General features: G+C 52.1%; 5 protein-coding genes across 5 annotated transcripts; 2 read left to right on the top strand and 3 right to left on the bottom strand.

Moving 5' to 3' along the window:
• Window positions 1-55: 55 nt before the first annotated feature.
• GT037_007794 (uncharacterized protein) lies at window positions 56-3326 on the bottom strand (the record flags this gene model as incomplete). Its single annotated transcript, XM_038932841.1, has 3 exons — window positions 56-2152; window positions 2206-2719; window positions 3238-3326. 3 exons carry the CDS (start codon window positions 3324-3326, stop codon window positions 56-58), a joined length of 2700 nt encoding a protein of 899 aa, XP_038784342.1.
• Window positions 3327-4903: 1577 nt separating this feature from the next.
• On the top strand, window positions 4904-7705 carry GT037_007793 (atp-dependent rna helicase mitochondrial precursor; the record flags this gene model as incomplete). The annotated part of the gene is made up of 3 exons (XM_038932840.1): window positions 4904-5025; window positions 5918-6274; window positions 6331-7705. The coding sequence occupies 3 exons, from the start codon at window positions 4904-4906 to the stop codon at window positions 7703-7705; spliced, it is 1854 nt and encodes a 617-aa protein (XP_038784341.1).
• Window positions 7706-10098: 2393 nt separating this feature from the next.
• GT037_007792 (uncharacterized protein) lies at window positions 10099-10398 on the bottom strand (the record flags this gene model as incomplete). The annotated part of the gene is made up of 1 exon (XM_038932839.1): window positions 10099-10398. One exon carries the CDS (start codon window positions 10396-10398, stop codon window positions 10099-10101), a length of 300 nt encoding a protein of 99 aa, XP_038784340.1.
• A 624-nt stretch (window positions 10399-11022) lies between these two features.
• Window positions 11023-13296, top strand: GT037_007791 (forkhead box protein j2; the record flags this gene model as incomplete). The annotated part of the gene is made up of 1 exon (XM_038932838.1): window positions 11023-13296. One exon carries the CDS (start codon window positions 11023-11025, stop codon window positions 13294-13296), a length of 2274 nt encoding a protein of 757 aa, XP_038784339.1.
• Window positions 13297-15047: 1751 nt separating this feature from the next.
• GT037_007790 (arginine biosynthesis bifunctional protein) lies at window positions 15048-17120 on the bottom strand (the record flags this gene model as incomplete). The annotated part of the gene is made up of 2 exons (XM_038932837.1): window positions 15048-16454; window positions 16779-17120. The coding sequence occupies 2 exons, from the start codon at window positions 17118-17120 to the stop codon at window positions 15048-15050; spliced, it is 1749 nt and encodes a 582-aa protein (XP_038784338.1).
• Window positions 17121-17602: the final 482 nt, after the last annotated feature.

The following is a 17602-nucleotide window of genomic DNA, read 5'->3' as shown; positions in this document are numbered from 1 at the left end:
CGCTCAAGTCTATACAGTCACTGCCCAAACACCATAAACGCCAACATCATGCATGTCACCTCCGGTACTCTGGCAAGGCTTCGCTTTCCCGTCTGTGGTCCTGTAGCGTACCTTGCGTACTTCGGCCTGGACGCACAGCACCTACCAGATCTTCGTCGTCGTCGTTCAGCATAGGTGCCGAAGGTGCCAACTGTAAGCTTTGCATTCTGTCTAGCGGTGGTGCTGAAGGAGCGTGCGATGGTTCCCCGTCTTCATCATGATCCAGAGGGGGCGCGCTTCTTTCCATTTCCAGTCTCCGCCGTGTCAACTCTTGCTTGTCGTCGGTTGGTTCGACATGTGATGATGAGCTAGCGACGTACTCAGGCGCCGACCCTTGTACTGTGCTGGGTGACTGCGGTGGTAGCGGCGGTAGTGGTTTCGACTGGTCGTTGTTATCTTCACTAGTGGATGGTTCTAGGCGATTTGGATGTATGGTATGCGAGGATTCAGTCCTTATGGTTCTTGTCTCATCGTCCGTGATGTTCGTAACACGACGCTGCAAGAGCGGTGCCGGAGTTGTGCGCGACAATAATAATGGCGACGAGGCAGCACGGAATGGGGGTGGGGGATGCGCCGGAGTGGAAGAAGACGAAGATGCTGCGACATAAGCGGGGTTTGGATCGTCGTCTTCCGGTAACAATGGCGCCGACGCTGGTATACCGTATTGGACCGTTCCTGAAGGCGCAGATGGTCCGGCAGTATCAGGCGGCTGAGAAGGCAACAAACGCTCCTCTGCTCTTCGTAATCGCTCTTTCTCTGACATTCCTTGTTCTTCCTCGGGAACAGCTGCAGGTACCGGGAAGGATGCAGCTCCGCTTGTACTATGTTGTTCGTACCCAGGAACTTCATAATACGTTGGATCGTAGTTGTAATCGTAATACTGTCCGTTCTCGTCTTGCTCGTAATAGTACTGATCGTAGCCGTGTTCAGCGTTCGGCTCCATGTGCCCCCCGTAGGCGCCGTTGTTGTCGACTATTTGTTCTTGAGTTTGTTTCTTCTTGCCATTTCTATCGCTATCCCTGGTACCGATAACAACTTCGAACAAAGCAGAAACGATGCCCTTTTCGCGGCGAATCTGATCGGTATCCACAAAATTGCCGCCCCAGGTCGAGAACATGCTGCCAGTAGCATCGTCGCGTGCCATAGCCGAGGTACCACCAGCTGCTGAAGGTAGGTTGACAAGTCCAGCATTAGATACCATTCGGTCGAGGCCTGTCAATTTGCCCTGTATATCCACGACTACTTCGACGTAGTATTTGAAGGATATCATTGCGCCCGGAACATTTGATATTGTGGGAAATGCCTCATCGGGCACACGCACTGTACACTTCACTTCGGCCATTAACGTCCTAGGATCGACGAAGAGAGGTGCGAACGATTGGCATAGATCCTTGCGAAACAAATGACTAGATCCAGCCGATGAGAGCGACAAGCCCCCCAATCCAGTTCTTGACTTTGGATAGTAATCTTCGGATTTGGTCTTGTCGCCTTTGCTGTTGGGTACAACAGGTAGTGCAGGATGCATATCAACTCTCGCTTGACGATACAGCGTGATGATAATGCCTTTCAGGCTCCGTATGTGCTTTGTATGGTTTACGGTCACTTTAATCGGTATTTGGTCGCCTCTAAGAAAGCCTCCCTTGAGTACGTCGATTGTAGCTGTAATCGTCTTTCCTTTCAGGGTCGTCCGGCTTCCATTCTGTGAGCCCGATCCATCTGTAGCTGTGTTGACTGAGCGAATGCCATACTCAGTGCCAGAAGCGTTCCCGCTACTCCTCTGACTCTCATAGCTCACGTCGCTAGGTGAGGGGCTTCGTGGACCCTCTGTCTCCTCGATGGTATTCGTTGCTTCCAAAGAAGACCCTACTGGCTGAGGTTCTGAAGCAGAAGGTGTGTGTGATGCTTCCTCGGTTGGCCGTTTCCGCGTTGACCTAGCACGCGTTCGTCTAGATATAGGTTCCAATGAGATGACACGGGGCTTTAGTGGCGGTACGGGTGCGATGTCGACTGATTCGGTGAGGTAAACCTTCGTATCGCATGACGCGGTCGGAGACATGGTAGTGGGGCGAGTCAAGGTAGCGTTGAGCATATAGGAAATAGTTCCGCGCTCAAACTGTGCCTTATTGTCAGCGTATTGGTCAATCACAGCACTGGCTTATTGCTTACGTCGATGCTGCTGGGCAAGCCTTTGGACGGAAACTCGAGTTCGAAATTGAAGTGGTACACGCCCTCGGACAGTCTCCCCTCGCCGCAAAGCACAACCTCGTCCTCGAACAGGGAAACGAACCCATTGCCAAAGTAACTGCCTGCCTTCTTTCCTCTCCCAGAGCCGACTGTTGAACAATAGTTCTTGTACGCGTCCCCCGGAGTATTTGGATTCTTGAACACCTGGGCATAGCCATGTAGGGAGACGACCAAATGAGTGATTCTCAGGGGTTTGACAATCTTGATAATGACAGTTCCGCTGATGATATCTCCAGGAGTGTAATGCCGATGCGGGTCGTCAGACTGGATATAAAACTCGGTGTAGTAGCGAGTCTTGGAGGTCAAGGGCGATTTGAGCCGAGATAGAAACGATCTGCTCGACACTGGAGAGGACGGAGTGGCGGGTGTACGTGTCTGGCTGGAAGTCATACTCCGTGTACCACGCACATCATGCGGCTGCCCGCGATATCGACAACTGTCTGGGGGAGCCCTCGCGACTATACAGAGGCGCCAAACCGAGCTCGCCGCTGGAAGGGCCGAGAAGAGCTATTGCGCAGGGGTGTGAGGTGTAGGTACCGGTATCGGGAAGCACGCGCGACTGGCTGGCTGGCTGGCGACGGGTGAATCGCAGAAACGAGCTGGCGTGATTAGGCACGGCGGTAGGCGCAACGGGGACGATGAAGGACGCGGTCAGGTGTCCGGCGTATGATGTTGTGGTTCTCGGGCGGTCGCTTCAGGGCTGGCGCACGCAACGGCGACGCGCAACTGTCTCAGATGGACGGGGGGCTGTGGTGGTGCAACTAGACAACGGCGATAGGAAGCAACTGGATAGCGCGCGCCCTTGGTCAGCATTGCGGACGGCTCTGCGTAGTAGTGGCAATATGGGGCCTTCTCGCGGTCCCACGCGGGGAACGACGATGGTGATGGTGGCAGTGCTCTCTAGCGTGAGCAAAGACAAGCCATCGTGCACGGCGCCGCCCCATGGATGCTAACTTGACGGACGCACGGCGGACAGCAGTCGGGGAGCCTGTGGGGCGCGAAGGAATGGATGGATTGAATGACGGATCAGCAGTTACGTACATCTTGGGTTGCGTAGAAGGCTTGTTCAAGAGCCGCAATGCTCTTGGCTGCCAAGTCGTCAAGGGAACACGGGGTCTGCGACACGATGGAACGACGTAGAGTGGAGTCCCTTTGTAGGTGGGAAATGTCGAGTATCCTCAACAGCCTCTGGAGATTGATGTTCAGATGCAGCTTGAAGAGTGAAGACAAGTCGTGTGCGGAAGAGCTAGGCCAGCAATGCTTGGGGTCGTCGCCAGCTATACAAGAAAGTTACCCGCGGAGGGAGGCACCGTGCTCACACTACACGATGCACACCATACGCGGATCAACCTATGCGGATCCCCGATGCTGGGTCGCTAGGCTGTTGTTGCGTTGCACACTTCTTTTCGTCCGCCTACTCGGCCTAATCCCATGCGAGCCTGTCTCCCAGTATCGCTCCGACGGTCTGTCGAAGCTTGCCCTAGGTAAAACCGACTAGAGCACGCGCTATGCAGCTTGCGAAACAATTGTTGTAGTGAGAAGAACCATAAAGCGTCAGTGAGTTTGCTGCAGGGCTGACAAGTCTGGCGCCAGATGCTATTCACGTTTAGCCATTGGCGAGTCGACAGGCCCACCGCGGTCTCGATCACGCCGTCCCCGTCCTAGCGTGAGATCGTTGCTAAGCTTCTGTGCCAAGGAGGTCATCAATGCTTATCATATACTATTAGTGCGAAACAGCCGGGCATCATGCTTCACGTTTTGGAGGGGAAAGATCACACCACGGTGATGATGCGTTCTCTGGTCGGGGGCGTCCGGGCGGGATCCACAGACGGCCAAAAGCTCCCACATGTGACAATACCTAACGCGCGTCCATTTAAAGTAGAAATGCATTAAGCAACTGCCTCACCTTTTGCACGTCCTTGATAATCGGTGCGAGCGCTGGCTTGAAACCAGTTCGCCAATCGTAATACATGATAGGTAGAATTGCGTGCGAGTCACATAGTCGAGTTACTATGGTCTCAATCTGCTTCCTCACAAGTGTCTCAATTCTGCTTACTTCAAGAAAGTTTCCAACTACCTGAGAAGTTCCTCGCAATTCCTCATACGCTATATACCTCATATAGATCCGATCCACGGTCAGTTAGCCTGCCAAAAGTGCACATAGTTCACTTTCCATAGTATGCATTAGCTATCCCCTCACTGGACTTCCACACCTGCTCAATTCTCCTCTTTCAGTCTCCTTTAGCTCCTTCCTCTGCCGTATCCTCTGTTTCTACTTAAGAACCTGATGCTGCTAGATATCCTTAAGGCTAGCTGGTCCGCTTCCTTCGTAAACGCAATCGACGATCTGCTGTTGGTTTACACAATGTTGGATAGCAATGTGGACGAAGAACGCAAAGGGCTGATATATGACTTGAGGCAGGGGATGTAAGGCGAAGTTCCGTGTTGGTGAAGTTGTCTTGTATCGTGTCCAGTTCTCCTCATTTTCGTTGAGCAGGCTGGGCAAGTCTACTTCCACTATCGAGGTGCGTTTCTCGACCGACTTAACACCCTCACCATATCTCTTGTCGACATGACGAGAAGTTCTCATCCATTGAGAAAAGGCTAGTTTTATTATACCATGTCTATTGGTTGGAAATTCCAGGTCTTTGTTGAATGGGTTGATGTGTTGCTTTGGATAGAGGTAGATGCAAGCTTTGCTGGTGAGATTGTCGACGTTTGCGCCGATAAAGAAGTACTTGGGTAGGTTTCGCCGCCAAGAAACGGCTTTCAGCATAGATCTATGTATGTCGATAAGCCCATGATCAAGAAGCCGTGAAACATGGTATGGTTGTTTATGGCACTTCCACACTGGCAGTACATACGTTCCGAAAGCGTTGTCGTCTATTCGTGGGCTCTAGTGATTGTTTCCCAACGGTTAGCAAAGGACAGTGCTAATCTCTAGGGTACCTTTACTAGGCATCTCTAGATGTCTAATCAGAATAGTAAGCCTTTAAGATAAATGGAGACTTTGCCATTGTCAACATCGTATCTAAGATCAGTCGTGCCGATGGCAACCTCATACGTTGTATACCATGCATTATAAGACGCGAAGAAGGTACGAGTTATTGATTATCGAGTTCTGCTACGACAGCATGCCCATGAAAGCTCGCATGCGAGCCTTGGGCGAACGTACCACAATAAAGACAGATTGAGCAACACGACAATGGATCGACATAGGCGCTGTGGCACCCGGCGTGGATGCGATCGAAAAGCAGACGATAGAGAAGCCACAGCGAGTGCTCACGACTCTGCGTGACCGACCAGCTGTCATGCCAGGGCTAGTGAATTCTTAAGCGTGTGGAGTTGATGGTAAGCAGGATGCTGACTCAGTGTGTGGATAGAAGAAGCACGGACTGACGTCGTGTAATGAACTTTTCGCGGCAAACAAACTAACGGCTCGCACACTTTCAGTATCCATCACTGTCACAACATCTCGATCTCTTTACTTCTCTCTAGGTCTTCCTGTGGGGTTTATTTTGTATGTACGAATGAAGATAATGAAACCAGTTTCACGCTCTCTTCCATCTCGCACATTTGCTCTTGCTCGCCTCATTCCGTCGCGCCTGTCTCTAGCAACTAATATAAGATATAGCCACACCTCAACAGTCGTCCCCCTCACTCAACACAGACACTACACCCGACTTCCAGCACAACTGTCAGTCATGTCTGCACCACCTAAGCGCAAATGGCCTCGCGGCCGAGGCGGCGGTGGCGGCGATCGTGCGAACGGTGCCCCTGGGCGCAGCGGGCCCACGAATCCTCGCTCAACCATGTCGCAGCAGCCAAAACGTCCCAGAGTTGAGGATACGCAGGTGAAAACCGAAACCGGTGTCGACGTGCGGCAGATGTACAGCACCGCGGCTGGCGACGCGGCACCAAAGCCTTTTTCCGATCTGAAGAACAAGCTGAATCCAGCCCTACTGAATGGCTTGGATAAGATGGGATTTGAGTAAGCAGACGTCTTTTCACATTGCTCTCTGATGGCGCCGTTGCTAACTGTTGCAGATTCATGTCTCCAGTCCAACAAAAGGTCCTCACCGAGCTACCCACACTATCCTCCGACTGCGTTGTACAGGCAAAGACAGGTACGGGCAAGACCGTGGCCTTCCTGCTCCCTGCGATTCAAAACCTCCTAGCGGGTAATATGCCTAGAAGAGGCAAGGTCGCCATCCTCGTCGTCTGTCCCACGCGCGAGCTGGCTTTACAAATAGCGAAGGAGTGCAATGGCGTTACAGCGTGTCTGCCCCAGAAGATGGAGTGTCACACTGCGTTTGGCGGTACTTCTCGTGCCTCGAATCTCAAAGCCTTCATGAATGGTAATCCTACCGTTCTGGTCGCCACCCCTGGTCGTCTTGACGACATCCTGGGCGAAGAGCAAGTTCGCGAGAAGTTTTCTGATTTGAAAACGGTCATCCTCGATGAAGCAGACCAAATGCTTGATGCTGGATTTGCACCTGCGGTCAAAAAGATCCTGAGGCGCATCCCACCAAAGAACGATGGCTGGCAAGGAATGTGTTTCTCTGCTACATTGCCCAAAGAAGTTCTCGATATTGCCAAGATTGTCCTGTTCCCTGGTTATACACACCTCTCGACAGTCGACCCGAACGAAGTGCCGACCCACGAGCGCGTACCGCAATTCTTCTACTCTGTTCCCACTGTTGGTCAAACTTTCCCTGCGTTGTCGGCTTTGATCGAAGAGGAATACAATCAAAACCCTGCCGACTTCAAGGCCATTGTCTTCGGTACCACCGCGAACGGCGTTGGTCTACTCTACGATCTATACAGAAATGCGCTGCCGCAGTTTAAAATGTTTGAGTTGCACAGCCGCATGTCCCAGCCTGCTCGTACGCGCACAACTCAGGACTTCAAGGATGCTCAAAGCGGCATTCTGTTCGCATCTGATGTTGTTGGTCGAGGCATGGATTTCCCCAATGTTGGTCTAGTTGTCCAACTGGGTCTTCCCTCAAGCACTGACCAGTATGTTCATCGAGTTGGCCGAACGGCTCGTGCAGGCAAAGATGGGCGTGCTGTTCTCCTTCTCTTCGAGCAAGAAGCCTTCTTCCCCAGGATCAACAAGACGTTGCCCATCAACCCTTACCCTGTCGACCTCGTATCACGTCTTCCCTCGCACCAGGCGAACATCGACCGAGCTTTCGTTAACGTCGATGAAGTAGCCAAGTCAAAGGCGTACCAGGCATTCCTTGGTTACAACAAGACCTTTGTCAAGAAACTACAGATCAGTACAGCGGATTTGGTTCGTCTGGCAAATGATTATGCGAGAACGATGGGCTGCCCAGAGCCGCCTATGTTGGAGAAGTCGACCGTTGGAAAGATGGGCTTGAAGGGAGTACCAGGTCTAAGGATTGGGTCCCGAAGGTAATCTACCCTGTTAGACCTTTAGATGAATGGTCACACGCCGACATTTGATCACGTACTTTGTTTAAATTTTACACATAGACCATATGAAACTAGACGCAGCGGTTGAGTCTATCGAGCACTGTTGGTGGGAATAAAGGATAGACCATTTCGGTGCATTTGTACCTAGATACCCAATTTCTTCACTTCAATTATATCTTAACTGTCGTCTTCCACAACACGGGGTCCTGTCGCTCGTAGCGACTCTCGCGCCTTCATAGCTCCTTGTTGAACAAGTCTCGCAATGACATCGCGATTTGGTGCCCGGAGACTTTGGTTCTTGTCTGTCGCATGTAAGACATGTTCATAGCACTGCACAACAATGGAAGAGCATGGTTATAGCAATATACTAAGATAACGGCAAGACCGGTTGGCATCAGAAGTGGCACTAAGTCAAACACCTTATAAGTCACATTTGCTACTACTTCTTGAAACTTTTGCTGTTGTTGTTACCGTAACATTTATACTTTTGAGACCACAAAGCCTTGCAAATTGCGCCTCATGCGTCTTCCCGCTACCTTGGATGTGACACAGCTGATGTAATATTAGTTCGTTGCTACAATTGATCTGCCTCACGAACCTTTTAATATCACAACTCAAACGACGATAGTTTCCACCAGCACAAACCTGGCCATTGATACTGTCTTCCCACACGCATCATGTTTGTCCAGCGTCAGCAGGCTCCAGGCCTTCCCATTTCACATCTACGCCTTGTATAAAGCGCCGTTCAATCTTAAATCTCCACTTTGCATCACTTAGACAGCATGATGATTCCAACACAAAGATCACGTCAAGACTCCTACAAACTTTTGGTCCAGTGAACATGGTGCGAATTCCAGCGTTGGGCGCAAGTACATCAAACGCCCTGGACATTGGGCACATACATTAGGGATACATACCTAATCTCATGCTTGACAATCTAACCCAGCGGCTCCAGTCCTCTTCCAATTGCGACATCTTTAAGTATCCTTGCCCTACCTGACCCTGCAGGCGGTCCCATGCAAAACGAGAATGGTACTTACGGCCGGAGCAATGGACTTGTATGTAGGTAATAGGAAGGGTCAAGAAATCTCCCGACAGAGCATGTTTGTAAGTTTAGTAAATGACTGTGTGAGCGATTTAGTGTTTGACATGTTCGTGTACGCTTTAAAGCATGACTGGTGGGCATACTGTTTGGAGATATGTCAACTGTGCAACTAGGTGAAAAGATCAGAATGGGAGGATGCAGGGTTACCGGGCAGGTAAGGCTGTGAGAGATAGACTTTCGGTAATCGCACATGTCACTCATTTTCCAAGGTTCTGGGCTCTGGCAGTATCTTGCTCAAATCTTGGTGGGTTAGACTTTGGCCTCACGGTTTCACAACTGAGGATTACCAAAATGCAATTTTCGTGATTGGTTATAAAATTGTATTTCCGTGGAGTACCGGCTACAACTTGGGCTCCGATCAGACAGGTAACGTCGGGCGGGTGAGCTACGGACGAAGTGAGGCAAGCTGCGAAAACGACCAGCTGGCGGCCCTCCACTTTGGAAATGCACTTCCCGGCCGGGTTATACAAACCTGTTTGCAGGCTCAGACGCGTAGAGAACAGACACTGTTGAGGTCGAAGTTGCGGCTACCCGCTGATCACCATGATGAGCCGTCCGCCCCACGTTGCTAATCACGGAGGAGGCTCCGCATCGTGATCTGTAAAGACTCGCTTAGGAGGTTATTAATGGAACCACAGACGTTTGTTGACGGCTGCCTAGCCCGGACCAGAGCGTTGCGCCTTTCAACAGGAGCTGAGCCGCAAGGACAAAGATCTTTGGTACCGAACAAGAGAGAAGTGGTGAGCTAGACATGTGTAAATGGGTACTCCGGATACGGTACATGCGTGATGACTGTTGGGTGGGGTACAGTACTGGGGTAAGCTGACACGGAAGCATGGTAGCGAAGGCTTCCTCGCATCAAGACGGCATACTCGGAGCGCACTACGACGAGTTACCCGTTTTTCACGTAGTGACCCAAGATGAGTTTTCGCGCATGTAGTCGACCAGATGGCATTTCATCTCCTTTGCGAGTTCGCGATCGCGATGCAGGAGGAGTTCCGTGCGCTGGAGTTGAGAGATCGAAATGAGGTGTCTGTGGTAGTTTGTGTGGACGCGTCTGGACCGCGAGGGCAGCTATGCAGCGTGGACAGCGTGCCCCTAGGGTGTCGGCCTGTGGCTTTAGTGGTTGAGCTGAGCTGCACCTAAGAACCAGGGTGCCGTTTGTCGAGTTTCATGCGCCCCTAGTGTTCGGATCAGACTGTGCCACTGTCTGGCACTCGATAGGCTGTGCAGCACGCCCCGGGACATGTCCCCTAGGCATACGAAAGCTGTTAACCACCGGCTTGTAGAGTACTCGGCGTCGACGAATCTGTTGTTTCACCGGCGCGTTGTGCAGGCGCTTGCAGGGCGGAGGCTTCCCCAGGCGTGGCCGCAGGCGTTGGATTCGACATGTCGCGGCGGGCAAAAGCAACGGGTTCCAGATGGGCGTCAATGGTAGCAGCAGCAGCCTTACCGGTGCACGCCCACTGCAAACAGCTGGCTAGTGTAATTGCCGGCACGAGGTTGTTCCTGGGCGAGATGGGACATGACGTGCCATCGATCAGAGGGAACGCGTGCTCGGACGGCCTCATTGGCCGCGCTCCCTTGCTCCTTCCTTGCAGGTGCGTTTGCGGTGGCAGCCAAGGAAGGTGCGCTGCAGCTGCCTCCAAGCCTGCCTACTTGCTCTTGTCCTGCCCGCTTTCCTCTCCGGTCGAGTAGCAGGCTAAGACGCTCCTCTTCCTGTCTTCTTGTTTCAGCGCCCTCTTCGCGTCTTTGCATCTCTCCTGCCCCAACCCTCAATTTATCTGCTATCAGAAGAAAACGCACACCGCCCTCCCGCTGCAGATCCGGCATTACTGTCGTCAGAGGTTACTTTTTAGCGCCCTTAAGCGAATTGCTCCGCTGCCTCATCGCATCAGCACAGGTTAGATAGCAGCCCACACCCCCTCAAAGGAGCTCCTTTCTCACAGAGTCACGTAGAATTGCACCGCACATGACAGGCAGCCTACTCCCTCCGACAATTGCCAGCCCACACCTGGCCGCCGACTTCACCACCCACTTGGCCCTCGTCACCGCAATCTTAGTCAACACCGCACCCGCCGACCGTGCTTAGTCGCCTCGACGGACCATTTTGCATTTCTAAACGCGACTTCACGCGTCAAAGCGTCTGGAGAGACTATACAAGGCTGTTGGTGCCCTTGTAGCTGAGTCTCGCCATGGCTGCAGCGCGTCGACAACCTTCCATGCAGATTTTTCAGGACCCTGTGCAGCCTCACGACCACCACCAGATCAACGCCTTTGACCCACGCTACCTCGACGCCTTCACGTCCATCACCGACGTGTCCAACAACTCAAACACGCTCCTCGCCCCTCCCGCGCCCTTCACCGCCAAAGCATCGCCCCGCAAGACCCGCCAAGTCTCCAGTTCTCCTCCACCCAGCGCCCTCGTCGAGAAGGGCCTCAACACCCTCAAGATCCCGCCGCCGCAAGAGCAGTGGTTTCGCACCGACGCGCCCACCAAGAAGGCCCAGGCTGCGTCTTCGCAGGACTCGCACCCAATGGTTGGCGATATTCAGTACTGGTCCGGCTATCCCTCCCACATGGACAAGGAGAACGCGTACTATTCCGGCCCAGTCATGTCCACCTTGTCAGCGGCAGAGCCGCTCATGAAGCAAGGGAGCAAGCGACCACTTATGGACGCTGCCCCATTACGCGATCGCACCAACATGAACATCAGCAAGAAACAGAAGTTCGTCAAGGACATCAAGATCGAAGAGGTAGATGGGCCACTACCCAACCCAGACCAAATGCCCACCATTGAGGACGACGGAAACAAGCCTTCTTACAGCTACGCGATGCTCATTGGCATGGCCATCCTAAGAGCACCGAGCCGTCGATTAACCCTCGCCCAGATCTACAAATGGATCTCCGACACATTCGCCTTCTACCGCAACTCCCAGGAGACAGGATGGCAAAACAGCATCCGTCACAATCTCAGTCTGAGCAAATCGTTTTCTAAGCAAGAGCGCCCCAAGGACGACCCTGGAAAGGGCCATTACTGGGTCATCAACGCTGGGTTCGAGAAGCAGTATCACAAGGTCAAGCCTGTTCGTCGACCGGCTCATCCAGAACCTCTTGCTCCGGCATATGCCAGTGATCTCCCCCGCCCGTCCACATCCATGTCAGCTAGCTTCCCACCCATGAGCTCGACAAAGGGATTTGACTCGAGCAAATTTCCGGAAGAGGCCGAGCTACCTTCTTCCGAGGCTACCATCCCCTGCTCCGACCCGGCTGCTCATGATGGACATGATCCTATTAGCATGCCGCCGCCCCGTCAAATGCCATCTTCACCTCCACCAGCCGACATCCACTCCTCACCGCCTCCACCTGTCTCCCGATCCCGCTCGGTTCGTGAGGACACACCGCCACGTGCTCCACATTTCCCTCCCAACAGCCGCTCGGGCGGACGCAGGCGCAAGTTCAACGGCCTTGGTGACAGCGGCTACTACTCTTCTATCGAATCGTCTGCGACCAAGGGTAACCCGATGGGACCTCTACTCACCTCCGAAGCGGATCTCGATCGCCCTAACCTCAAACGTGGCCGCGCTGAAGAAGAGATTGCCCGCATACGTGGCTCTTCTTACGACTCTCCCACCAAGACAAGGTCTCACACGAAGCAACCTGTCATCTCGTCACCGGTTCGTCAGGGTGGCAAGGTCCTCGACCCTCTTACCCCTGCTATCGTCTTCAAGCGTCCTGCCCTCCCACCCGCTTCCGCGTCACCCAATACCAACCTACGCAACCACCGCAATAAGATGCGAGAACTAGTAGGTGGCTCACCGGATAAGAGCTTGGCTATGTGGGTTGACACTTCCTTCCTTGATAACAAGGCGTGGAGCCCGGCTGTTTCGATTCCCAACGAAGAGAATGTCAACCTTGTTGGCCACGGTTTCGAGAGTACCTTCGACATCTTTGGAGATTTTGGCTACAACGAAAGCCCTTTGAAGCGATCTGCTAAGCGTCCCCGTCTTGAGCGTGCTGTCACCACAAGCGGTGTCCTTGCTGACATTACTGGCGCCAAGAGCAACGTGATCAACTCGCCTACACCCAACTGGAAGATGTCGTCCTCTTTCCTCAACATCCCAGACCTATCGCCTGCTAAGAAAATGTCACCCATCAAAGCTCCCATGTTGAAGTCTACTACATCCCCCCCTCTCTCTGATTTTGCCCTCCCACAGCCAAACAAAGAGAACACACATTCGGGTCTTACGCCTCCTCAATCCTTCCATGTTCCTGCGAAGCCGCAACAGCAGCAGGATGATGAGGACATCTTCCACTTGTTGCACAGTGACGAGTCTGAGCCAGGTATTGACCTGCTTCAGGGTTTTGAGAAGATAGGAGCGCGAACATTGGCTGTCGCACCCAACGGCTCGCCACAGAAGAAGGCTGCGAGACCGGGCTTGGCCCGCAGTTCAACAACTCGCTTTTAAGCAAACTACCAAGATGCCATTGTCACTGGCTTTTGGTTTTCGTCTCATCTTTTGCTCTACTCCTGGGCCTCATCTCCTGGATCTGGATGCCTCTTTCTTCGCCATTCTCGATACCCCTCATCTTGCGACTACATGTTTTAGCTCTTTCCCCCTGGCCCTCCATATCACGGTTCCCCAGGTCATCACTTCGACCCCTCCCTCTTTGCATTATCCATTGGATAATTCCGACTCACGATGTAACGACCAACGATACCCACGATAGCAACGGCTGGCTCCCTCTACTTATAAAGTCTAATTTGACATATCTTCTCATTAGGCAAGGCGTTGCAAGGCCACATGGGACGTACACATTACGCCTGCTGCTGTGTTTACTACGGTGTTTGGGATTTTGTTTCTTAGCGAGCGATGCAAGCGTAATGATATATTGAGCTGGACATTGGGCTTGGATGGAGATGGTCATTCTTATATGGCGTAATCACGATGCGGACGAGAACGCGAACATGCCTGAACGTAGCGGATGCTATAGTCTTTCTCATTCAGTGAATTGAACATGTTTCTTGATCTCTAACATTATGTCCACCATGCTTACACCTCAGTCTGTGAATTGGTTCGCTGCTTAGTTACAATTATCATACGCCTCCTTCTGATCTGTTATACGCGGCTGGGACTGTAAGCAGTCTGTATGACTGAATAGGAACTCTAATGGCACGATCTATGCTGCATTCAAAAATACAAACGTGCACCTAGTAAACAACCAATAGTAATACTCCTGGAATAAATTCTCCGCAAACTTACTTTTCCGGTACCCCCTCTTCTTCTCTTCTCTCAACGAAAGCCCATTCGTCCCAACAACACCGTTATACCCGCAAAAAGCAAGCATCACCCCTCATTCCGCGCGGGATATACTACCCTCGGGCTATCGGCCCCCCGTGTGTGATTGCAAAAGTAGGGACACTAGTCACGATCGTCCTTGCTGTAGATGCACCTGCATATGCATATGCAACCCACCTTTCTAGTCTGTCGTTACCCCACAAACGGATTACGCAGCTAAAGCCTAGGGGAAATATGTCGGCACTCTCGGTAGGTCAAGGTAATAGCGCGCCATGGAAGCATACGATGGCTGTGCAGACGTCTGTGCGTGAGTGCATGTCCACATGTAGTATGTACATACCCGTAGTGGCCCAAAGCAGAATTTCTCAATCAGGTGGAAGAAGTAACGTGTCGTGGCAACGTGGTCTACGCTTTAAGCTTGCCTTCTTCGTATACGTACGTGCCCTTATCTGAACCTTGGATTGACCAGATACCTATGTGCTCTGAGGGGAGCCGGAAGCATGCAAGTGGCACGTTCTCGTAATTCTACAATTTATGCTTCATCAAGCGTACCTTCATTTAGACTACTTATCTATTTTAGCTCAATGGCAATAGAATCGGGGCGGAAGCAAGAATATGGCAAGTGAAGATTGTGCAAAAAACATACAACAGCGGGGATTCGCCAGTGGCCACCCAGATGACTACTAATCCGCCGGTCAAGGGTTTATCGTGTGGAGAGCGGACGGAATCCAGAGTCTTCCTTTACCTGTGGTCGTATGTAGTCATCATCCGATTTCAGAATCATCTATGCTCAATAAAGACCGGTGTGGTTAAAGGTCTTGGGCTTAGATAATCCTAACATGGAACAGAATGCACGGTATGGAGAATTCAGCTGCAGTAATACGCCAATCGCTTCATCAAAGTATCATGACTACATCTCCTCATGTCCGGTAGTCGCCGTTGATAGTGACGTACTCATGACTAAAGTCACATGTCCAGAAGACAGCTTCCTCTCCTTCCTTTTCGCTCAACCTAACCTTGATCTCCAAATCTTCTGCCTCTAGTATCTTGGCTGCCCTGTTCTCGTCGACTTGCTCTGGCTCACCCTTAACAAGCAGCTTCAACTCCTCACTGCCGTCTGTGGGTACAAAGCTTACGCTTGTCTCCTCAGGTACCACTGAATCAACACCCTCTGCGTAGCCTGTCGCACACAGAATACGGCCCCAGTTTGCATCCTTTCCATACAAGGCTGTCTTGACGAGTGGCGAGCGCGCAATGGTGGAAGCTACGCGGTGCGCATCTTTGTAGGACGCAGCGTTTGTTACTTTGATGGTGACGAACTTTGTCGCACCTTCTCCATCTCTGACGACCAACTTGGCTAGGTCAATCGAAAAGTCTGTGAGAACCTTTTGGAAAGCTGCAAAGTCTGGAGAATCAGCGGAGTTGATAGGCTGGCCGCCCGCGGCACCGTTGGCTAAGATAGCTACTGTGTCGTTGGTGGATGTGTCACCATCAATGGAAATGCTGTTGAAAGATTTTCCGATTGCAGAGACGAGTGCCTGACGGAGCAAGTAGGGGGCGACGGGTGCATCTGTGCATATTATGCCTAGAAGAGTGGCCATGTTGGGATGGATCATGCCTGCGCCTTTAGTCATACCCGCGATGTGGTATTTTTGTTGAGTGCTTGGTAGCGTAAACGTCTTTGAGACGAGCTTGGGAAATGTGTCGGTCGTGCAAATTGCGCGTGCGGTGCCGAGCCAGTGTTCGTGTGTATCTCCTAGGTTGTGGTATGCAGTGGGTATCTTTGATGTGATCTTGTCAATGGGCAGACGTTGACCAATGACACCAGTACTCATAACGATGCTCCGGCTTCCTTTCAGGTCATCCTGCCCGTTCTTGTCTTGTATGAAGCACTTGTCGGTTTCTTTGCCCATGGATATAGCATCTTCGATGCCTCCACGTCCTGTCACCGCATTGGCACAGCCCGAGTTTACTACGACAGCTCTGATTCCCTCGCCCTTCCTCTTCTTCAGCATATCCCTGCTGACGGTCACAGGAGCCGCTTGAAACTTATTTGTGGTGAAGACAGCAGCTCCTGCGCACGGTATATCAGATGCGATCAGAGCAAGATCATCGAAGCGGTTGTTCGACGCCTTGACACCAACATGTGCACTTCCAGCCTTGAAGCCCAGTGGATATGTGCCCGAGGTTGGGACATACTTCTTCTTCGCAGGGGGGATCACACCGTCACCTGGCGCAGCATATGTTCGTATCTGCGAGGTGAAAATTCGCTTTGTACGGCTGAGGAGGCGAGGGTTGGGGCGTGTGAGGGACATGACTGGATGAAGCTGTCAGATGTGTTGTCTCTCGAGTCGCTGTTTGCGACAATTGCAAGGACGCAGAGACTCTCTCGTGAAGATGATGCCTGACGGAGCCTAACGCGAGGAGCAAACATACCTGGAGATGTTCTTGTACCCCTTGTATCTTTTGACTCACCCAATTGACGTCCTGCGCCCTATGAGTCTTGCGATTGAAGCTGCCCAAAAAGTTCCAGGATGCGACTTTCCGCCGTTATCGCTCCCCGCCGATCTCCACGCGAGCCAAGTCGAGTCAAGACCCTTGCGCGTCTAGAGCAACAACGCGCCCAGCGTCGAGCCCATCAAATAACAGACGAGAATCGCATATCGCGTCATCACGACACGCTCCTTTTGCGCCAGGTAGGGCGCGACAATGAAAAATATGGCTGCCGTGGGCAGACTGGCGGGGATCGACATGCGCAGGCCGCGAGCGAGTTGAGCCACCAGGGCGTAGTATTGGCCGTCCAGAGCTATGGGCACAAGGCTGTCGCCGCTGTAGAGGACCACGACTTGGAAGACGGTAAGCAACAGAGTGGACACCAGCAGTGCGTATTCGACGCCTTCACGATGGCGTTGGTCGACCTTGTTCATGTAGGCATCGAGTGTGCGTTCGACGATAGGGAGGAGCGGCGTTTTCTCCGAAGTATAGGGCATCATGATTGCTAACTATGGAATTGACGTGTATGAAGCACTTCGATTTATGAGGCCTCTGTACATGTTATATGCTATCTACGCGCTTGGGCGGTGCAAACAATGTTAGATACCAATGTTGGTTGTCTTGGAATGCGCCATATGAAACAGGCGGACCCAGTTGTTTGACATGGCATCTTGGCCTCATACTCGGCCTCGGTCTTGTTTCGTCAGCCCTGCTCCTTTGAAATTATAGATGACGAATGATGAGAACCCAGTACAACTAAGTTCTTACGAGCTGTATTAATTAGTATTGGCAGGGCATCCGGAAAGCGCTAGCTAAGGAGCCATCCTGCGAGCATTTCCTTGTGCACATTAAGCAGCGTAGAATAGCGTGAATCTACACGTGCGACAAGGTTTTGGTATGTTTGACCCTATTGAAATAGACTGGCAGCATGACATGCTGGTATAACTTGGCCAAAAAGCGGCTGTTTCGCCAACATTGCGTC

The sequence above is a fragment of the Alternaria burnsii genome (assembly GCF_013036055.1).
Source record: "Alternaria burnsii strain CBS107.38 chromosome Unknown 693, whole genome shotgun sequence".
Lineage (NCBI taxonomy): Eukaryota > Fungi > Ascomycota > Dothideomycetes > Pleosporales > Pleosporaceae > Alternaria > Alternaria burnsii.
This window is presented reverse-complemented; position numbering and strand designations above follow the sequence as displayed.